Source organism: Entamoeba invadens, assembly GCF_000330505.1.
Source record: "Entamoeba invadens IP1 unplaced genomic scaffold scaff_1105074725991, whole genome shotgun sequence".
NCBI lineage: Eukaryota > Evosea > Mastigamoebida > Endamoebidae > Entamoeba > Entamoeba invadens.
The window spans coordinates 255,853-265,204 of NW_004440432.1; the positions used below are offsets into that span (position 1 = coordinate 255,853).

At 28.4% G+C, this 9,352-nt stretch overlaps 2 protein-coding genes across 2 annotated transcripts; both read right to left on the reverse strand.

Annotated features, from left to right (window-relative positions):
• Positions 1-2,342: 2,342 nt before the first annotated feature.
• Positions 2,343-3,542, reverse strand: EIN_361090 (hypothetical protein; the record flags this gene model as incomplete). Its single annotated transcript, XM_004257639.1, has 1 exon — positions 2,343-3,542. One exon carries the CDS (start codon positions 3,540-3,542, stop codon positions 2,343-2,345), a length of 1,200 nt encoding a protein of 399 aa, XP_004257687.1.
• A 2,148-nt stretch (positions 3,543-5,690) lies between these two features.
• EIN_361100 (hypothetical protein) lies at positions 5,691-6,651 on the reverse strand (the record flags this gene model as incomplete). Its single annotated transcript, XM_004257640.1, has 3 exons — positions 5,691-5,854; positions 5,911-6,535; positions 6,580-6,651. 3 exons carry the CDS (start codon positions 6,649-6,651, stop codon positions 5,691-5,693), a joined length of 861 nt encoding a protein of 286 aa, XP_004257688.1.
• Between the last annotated feature and the right edge of the window lie 2,701 nt (positions 6,652-9,352).

Genomic DNA, 9,352 nt, shown 5'->3' on the forward strand with positions numbered 1-9,352 from the left:
TTACAAATAAAGCTATAACTTCAATCATCTTTTGGCGCTGCGCATTGCCAAAATTTATCGAACAAATTGTGACAATTTTTCAACTCAGAAAATCTTCACATCTACCTTCTTTAAAAATTGGTGTGATATTAGAGTGTAACATCTTATCTATTGTTTATAAATCTGTAATAACAGATTTAAAGGACAAGCTTGTGAAATCTGGAATTGATGTGTTACAATTTAGTCCGATAAAAACGTCCGATATAATTGACAATGTACTTTTTATTGGAAATATGCGGTTTTCTGGAGAAATTTATGTTGTTGAGAAGAGTCAACTTAAACAATATTGTCTCAAGAATTGTTTTCAAAATGACAAATACATTATTGAACGTGTAGATTTGGATGACCAAAACAATTATAAACAAGTCGACGACATTCAATTTGAAAAAATAAGAGATGTGAAATTGACACTTCAGGGACCACTTTGTATAGTTTCGAATAGTATGGATATAAGAAAAGTATATTTGTCACCAAATGGACAAAACAAGATCAACATTCTTAATCTGTATGACGTAGAAATTATAGGTAAGGCGTGCAAATACATTAAATTGTATTATTGTGACAAAATTAAAGTTAATGTCGAAAGCGCTTCTGAAGTGTTATTTGTGAATTGCACAAATTCCACTTTTACCGTGTTGTATTATTGTGTGTACCTCTACATTTGCACTACAAATTTTTTCTATATCAGAAACAAAGAGTTTTGCGGGGAAAATGAGCAAATGAAAATATCGAAACTTGAAATTAAAAGTTGCAAAAACATTGAAATAGACGGTGTTGAAAGTGACTTTTTTGATATATATAACACCAAAAATGTTGTTATCAGAAAATGCTCTGTCAATGCACTCAATATATCAAAATGTGATAACCTTGAATTAATTGAGAACAACACACATAAAGATATTGTCACAACCAATTTATATAGCAAAGAACAAATTTCAAATGTCACAAGTTGTTTCACTTCAATTACAAATTCCAAAATTCAATGTTTCATGAAGGGAACAACAAAAATTAAATATTGTGACTGCTCCAATTTTCTTAACAAAGAAATTTTATTGTTAAAAAACAAATTTTATAAATGTCCATACTTTGTGTTTAATAACAAAAAATTAATAGAAATTGGATATGAAAAACCAACAGTTATTGGGTGTTTTCCTTTACTTGCAGCTAAAATCAAAGGTACTGAATTTGATATTACAATCGAGAAATTGAAAAGACTGAAAGTGACTATTCACACGTGTCCAATTGTAACTATGGAATTTTGTGATATTGGAATGACAACAAAAGACGCAACACTTTTCAATATAAAAAACGTGAAAAAGAATTTTTATTTATTCGAAACACAATTTACGGGAGAGTTCAGAAAATGTATAGTTCGCTTTACATTTAATCAAAACTTCGATTTTGATGATTTCAATTTCATTAGTAATCCTATGATCAACTGTGCTGAAATTGAGCTTGATTTTATTAACACTGAACAACAAATTATTGACTTTTCGTCTGTGAAATTCAAAGAAGTCACTTTAATGTCTTCTAATTGTTGTTACTCAGAATACAAAAAACTTATTTTGAGTGACATTGTTACGGTGTTAATATTAGAAGACGTGGTATTTCAAACAATTGAAGGCGGGGGTTATGGGATGAAAATTAAAGGCGCAAGTAAAAATAAAATTGATTACACAAAACGTGTTAACTCTAATAAGGTAACTATTTTTAGACAAAATATGACATGTTTGATATGTAATGATAATGTGAAAATAGTTGTTGTTGGAAACTGCAAATTTATTAGAGAAATTCAAGTTGGTAAAATGATACAAAAAGTTCACATTCAAAACTGTCCGTTATTAACAAAAATTGAAGGTTTATACGATAAAGTACAATTAAATATAAGAAATTGCCCCTCGTTTTTTAATAAATGATTTTTTTGTGATATGTTTAATAAATATTGTTTCACAATTGTTTTTAAAATATTAAAAACAAACAGACAACAAATAATAAAATGCAATATTTTATTACACATGAAAATTAAAATTAAAAAGAATGTTATCAGTTTAAACTATACATCAGTTTACCATGTTAAATTATGACATTTTTATTTTTAAATGTTTTGACAAACATCTAAATGCTTATTATAATATTAAAAAACAAGCGAAATACCTTCTAATTAACATGTTTTGGTTATAACACTTAACCATTTATTTTTAATTAATTGTGTTTATTAAACGAATTTAAACATTTTTTCTCTTCCATAAATAAACATTACAAACAAAAAATTTCATTTATATAATTATTACAACGCTCCAATATTAAAATAGAGTAATAACGACATTTTCGTTAAAGCATTTTTCTTTTTTCAATTTTGCCGTTTTTGGTATTTTTATTTCTAATAGTGATGGACAACTTGAGAAACAGCCCTCTCCAATGTACTTAACACCTTTAGGCACATCGACTTGGCACAAAGTACCACACTCCCCAAAACATAAATTTCCAAGAGAACTCACACCAAACGGAATTTTTATACTTTTCAGAGAACCACATCTTAAAAAACAAAAATTGCCAATGACCTTCAAACCTTCTTGTAATTCAACTTTACTCAGAGAATAACAATCTGCAAAACACTTTTCGGGAAGTTCTTTAATATTTCCTTTGATTGATATTTCACAAAGCGAAGAACAACTCTCGAAGCACCCCTTCCCAATGAAAAGTAGACTTTCTGGCAGACTCAATTGCTTGACACTCCGACAATTGAAGAAACAGTTTTTACCCAAAAACTCAAGTTTTGATGGGAAATTGAACGAAGAAAACGCAGTCGAATTTTCAAAGCAACTTTCTCCAACAATTTTGATGTTTTCTGAAATTTTCAAGTGCCGAAGAGAAAAACATTTTGAAAAACAAAATTTTGGGAGTTCTTGAATGAAGTTGGGAATGTCCAAAGAAGTGATTTTTATACAATTTTTAAAACAATACTTTCCAAGTGTTTTTAATGAACAGGGAAGTGTGATTAAAGTTAAAGACACGCATTTTGTGAAACACTTTTTACCCAATGAAGTCAATGTGTTTGGCAATGTTATTTCTTTCAAAAAGTTTTGGTGGTCAAAACAGTTTTCTGCGATGCGTTGAGTGTATAGAGGAACAAATACCCTCGTCGGGTCGACGCCAAAAAAATCGACGCGATCGGAGCGAGTCAACTTGATGTTCTTAAAAATGAAATTTGAATTATTCAACATCAGTGATTTTTCATAAGCTTTGAATATATCTGGTTGGTTCGTTTTTTTAATTTTCTTTGAATTTTTTGTTGTCATTTCGTGTTGAGAAAGTTCGACTTTTTCAATTTTTTCATCATTTGTTTCTTGTGATGTGTTTATTTCACTGTTTTTTGACATTATTTCTGCATGAGGTGTCGTGGTCGTTCTTTTTAAAGTATTAAAAACGACTTTCTGTGTGACTTGGAACCAAACAATTATTTTTTGAAAGTGAACGTTCAGTGGAGGTGTTTTAAATTTCATTTTCTCAAGAAATTGGTTGAACGAAGAATTCTCATTATCACTCCATACAATTTCATTTGAAAAAGTCTCATCGTGTTCGTTCCATAAATTAAGTGTTTCAATGTTTGGAAAATATTTGAGTATTTTTGTTGTAAGCGAAATAGGGTTTGCATCAAAAAGGTCGAAATTACGTGAAAATTTTTTGGAAATTAACACCACCTTGATTAAGTCTTTTAAATTTGTGAAGTACTGAGATATGGTTTTCATATGAACATTGTCCACACGAGATATGTATTTTGACATGCAAATTTCAAATGAGTTAATTTTAAGTTTTTTTGTTTATTTTTAAACGAAAATGAATGGGTACAATAAATAACTTGTAACTTTAAATAAAACCGTTTTTATACAATGTTTGATTTAATTTTAATATTTGTATAATTAAATTATAAAAATCAACTACCAATAGATAACAACATAAATTAAAATATTTACAGTATGACAAGTTTGACTTAAACGACAAGTTTGGGTTAAACGGTAAAAATTATAGTTTAATTATAATATTTTTTCGAACTATAATAGAAATTAATTAATTGCTTTTTTATAATCAAGTTTATATAAAAATTTAAATAATTAAAAGCAAGTCAAAAACCCAAACACACGACATAAAGAATAAGAAAGCAATGAAAAAAGTAAAGATTACTATTAACTATCACACAATCATGATCACAATCACCAACATTTTAATGTGTTAGCAAACAACGTAAAGAATAATTAAAATTTATTTGATTGTATAACCATAACATTTCAAATTCAAGTCAATTATGAATGCAGTCTGATTTCGCAGAATGTGTATTCAACGTTCTTGTTGTTCTCTATTAAACGAACATTAATTAAGAACAAACGAAAAAAACATAGGCCCGCTCTTTATCAAGTTGGTCCACGTTTTATTGGCCAAAATCAAGCGGAGATTCTTATAAATCACACTCTTAAGAGGTTTGGTAGTTTTTCCTTTCGTTGAATTCGTTTTTATGTGTATTATTATTTAGTTTATAGTTAAAAGCGGTATTCCCCCGTCGCGATAGGAGATACTGCTAATTTATTGTATTTCAATAAAAATAAAGTAACACAAACGTTTCCGAATAAGGCGGTGTATGTTTGACATGTTTGAACCCAACGAGATAAACATGTTGGGACATACAAAACAATACTTAACATGTGTCGTGATTTTTATTTTTAAGATTCAAATGTACATTAAACTTTAATATAAATGTTAGTTTAAATATTATTCTATTTAACCATTTAATTCTTTTCTAGTTTAACCCACTGTTTACTATTGTTAATAGTTTTTAAACCATTAAAATGAACCATTTAAGTCAAACTATTCCATTTAAGGCAAACTTGTCTAACTGTAATTTGTTTAATTTATTATTATAATAAATACTAATACTAATTTATAATTTATAATTTATAATTTATAATTTATAATTTATAATTTATAATTTATAATTTATAATTTATAATTTATAATTTATAATTTATAATTTATAATTTATAATTTATAATTTATAATTTATTATACTAATAATAATAATAATTATAATTATTTATAATAATTATACTTAATTAAATTTTAACATAATAAGTTATTATTAATAACTGATCCACTTTTTTGATAAATAACAAGACTCACAAAAAAATTATAAACATTGTTTTTCGAAAATACACCAGACTGAAAAATCGAATTGAATTAAATTAGGACCAAAATAGCCAAGGCAAAAAAGCAATGAAAACGTTCATTGTTCCATTTGGATTATTTGAATAACCAGAATTATCAATAGACGTTTCTTCATTATCAGAATAATCAATGTCATAATCCACACCAACATAACATTCTCCTTTTTTGTTTGGTGTATAATAATATTCAAAATAGTCATACAACTTTATATAACACTCCACACAATTTCCATCATCATCACAAATTTCGCAATTTCCAATCATATCACAACTTGTTTTGTCTTCAGAAAGGGTGTATTTCAATTCACAAACTTTGCATTTACCATCAACAATTCCAAGAATACAATTATTAATTTTGTTTTTAGACTGTAAACACGTATCTTTATCACCAACACACCCACCATAATTATTACAAGAACTGTCGCATTTTTTACACTAATAATCATCATCAAGGAAATAATTGTTTTGACATTCAGTGCAGATGTTAAAGCTTTCATTATTAACAGTACAAGCATTATCTGTGCAACGTGTCTTGTTTACTTTGGGAACACACATTAAAAAACACTCATCACACGTGTCGGTATCAAGATTTGAACAGCCTGTTTTTTGACAACCCACACAGGAATTGTTACTTAGATAGTAACCAATGAAACACTTGAGCACTTCGACAAATCATCAAAACATGAACTACAACGATCTTTACACTTCAAACAGTTTGTTCCATTAAAGGTGTATCCAGAACGACACAATAAACAGTTTTGACCATTAGCATCACATTTATCACACCCAATTTCTTCACATTTTATACATGTTCCATTATTTAATGTGTATCCATTTGAACATATATCACACACTTTTGGATTATTGTTGTAGCTATAACACCCCTCTATGTTTTGGTAACACTGATGATTAACAAGTCTATAATTATTTGAACATGAAGTGCACCATTCTTCCTTGTCATTTGCACAACTTGTGCAGCCTTCCATTTCTTCACATTTCTTGCATCCCCCCTTAGTGGTAATAGTATATCTATTTACACATTTTGAGCAAATAGATGATGGATTATTACATTCAATACACTTGTCTGAGGCACATGGTTGACATTCAGAGTTATTTAAAGACATTCCTGGTTCACAATTCTCACATATGATTCCATTAGAAGAGATGCATCCATTGATCTTTTCACATTGTGTTCCAACGGGTTTCATTCCTTCCAAACATTTAGAACAAGTATCTTTATTTGTATAAACTGAACAATGACGGATCGTACCTTTTTGACACTTTTGTTCGTTATCAAGATAATACCCATTTATACATTCATAACAATTTTTATCATAGTAATGCAAACAATTTGGCAATCTGTAACATCTAAAGTTATCAAGATAATACCCATCATAACAAGTGGTACATTTGTAACATGATCTATCTGCAACTTTACACCCAGAATTTCCAAAATTAGAGCAATTCACACATTTATTAGAATTAATCAAAGTGGTCTGGAGATTACAAGACCAACAAGTGGTTGTGGTCCCGTAACTGTATATTTTGCAATAATCGTCACCAATAGAACACGTGCCTTTTTAGGTTCAAGAACATAACCCACTTTACAAGTAAAACATTCTCCATTTGTTTTAACACGTAAACAATTATTTTCAACATCAGAAATACACATGTTTGATGAATCTAAATAATAATCTTTAGAACACGAGAGACAAATATCTCCATCAAAGACAGCACAATGGGTGGATACCGAATAAAAAAGAAATGGTAACAAAAAAACAAAACAACATATATAAATGTTATAAAGATTTTTAAAACTGTTTTTAAGTGCCAATACCAATCAAAATATCACATTTATAATACACTTAACAAAGAGTTTAGAAGTTTATTCATATAACATTATAGGGGGTCCATAAACTGGTTGGGGAATGCTCCAAAACATCGAAATTAATACAATGTAAAACATAATCAATTATTATTTATTGTTATTATTCAAAAGAACAAAAACCCTTGATTTTCCGTTTTCGCTCACTTTTTGGAACAATTTTGATTTATTTTTTTGTGTAGGAAAATGACTTTATTAACTGGCCAATAATATGAACGCTTTTTGTAAGTCAAGTATTGTATTTGTAAATTTTAAAAATAATTTTTTTACAAATATTGTTTTGTAACAAACCCGTTGCAAAGTGACGGGTAAAATTTGCAATAATTTTTGTTTTTTTGGAACGAAAAATGAAACCTCTGTTTTTGTATTTATCCAAAAAATAGTCATCGTTTCTCTTAACGATGATATTTATTTTAATATATTTAAACACAAAGTGTTATATATGATACACATGGGATAAGGTTATAATATTATTGTTCGTCATAATGGGTAATATGTTAAAATATGTGTTTTAAAAAGTTAAAAAAAGAATCCCTGTTAAAATAATTTAAATTTTTTATTTTGAAAAATTGGAATTTCAAATTGTTGTAACGGACTCTGTGATAACATCTATAAAATAAATAAATTGAAATGAATGATAGGTAAATGCACTACATTAGACCAAAGGCTAATATTATATATTCTACATTATTTATGTAGTAATAGATATCTTAAATATCAAAACCTTATATTAAATGCAACAAACATATCGACTAGATTTAAATAAAATGAATAATTAATGATTAGAAGTTAATGTTATATCCTGAATATAAGTAGTATTCTATTAGTTCATTTCCAAAAACATAAATTATATTTAGTTTATATTCAATTGTTTTGTTAGTTTAAGTTTAATCTTTTTATTTTGTTTGTGTTTTGTTTTTTCTTAAGACGATTAGATCTTATTCACTTTGTAACAATTAATTAGATATCTATTTAATTTAATATGATAACCCCATGATCATTTAATATTCCCGTTATTTTAAGTAAATTATTCGAATTGTAATAACAAAAACAGTTCATTTATTGTTAAGGTTCCGTCCCGGTCTCATCGCCATCAAGTTGACCTGATGTATATATATTGTTTCTCCATCATAACGATCATCTTCAAATAAATGAGACCGATTTTCTGCTTCTTCTAATGCAAAAATTTGAGCTTGTTGTCTTCTTCGATAAACTCTGTTGCTGTCTCTGTGCTTTTTTCTTCTTTCATCAATTTTATTCACAAAATTTGCTAAAATATTTATATAATTTGTCTGATCTACGTTGATAAGCGAATTTATTCCAATATCCACGTTACAGAAACAACAATATAAAGATATTAGATCATCGTATATTACAGTATCTTTGTTGTATTTCTCTCTGGCAAATGCACAAACAGTTTTGAGACGTCCAAAGTAACGTTCAACCAGATATCTGTTTTCCAAAAGTGGAGACTCTGTTGGAACAAAACCATTGGGGATAAGCGACTGAATTCCTTTATAACCTTTGTCGCCAATGAGTTTAGTACCATTGAGCATGGTGTTAATATCATCAGAAGTTTTTTTTACAATCTCGTGTCATGAGAAGCACCTGGTTCTCCTTCTGAAACAAAACATGCAGTCCCAGTAACAGAGTTAACAACAACTTCAATTTTAATACAATACATTATGTACTTACCACTGTAGAACGACATCTTAGAAGAAAAACTTCCACTTGGAGCGTTTGTTGGCGTTATTGTACAATCAACAATAGCACTCACATTTGTTCCTTGTAAATTTTCATTTCTAAATATGATAAACGAATCTTTCATGACAACTTTAAACAGCTTAGCACTTTCATTCACTTCCCTAACAATTTGTTCGTTTGTTTTTATATAATGAATGCAAAGATTTCTAATAAGTACAATTTTGTTGTAACGAAAAAATAGATAAAACAACAACAATCTGTCATCTGGATTGTAGAAAAAACTTTTCCTACCTCTTCTTGCAGTATAGAGATCACAAACGACTGGTCTGATAGCGAGAAATACTAAAGGATTCAAACCCAAAAATCTGAACAACGAGTCAAACCCTCCATGTGTATCTACCATGTACTCAAAGAAAAATCTTTGATGTTCAGAATGCTGTTGAATGGGTTGTTGGATAGCTTCTTGTGTTTTCTGATTTAATCGTTCGATTTCGGTTTCTACAATTCT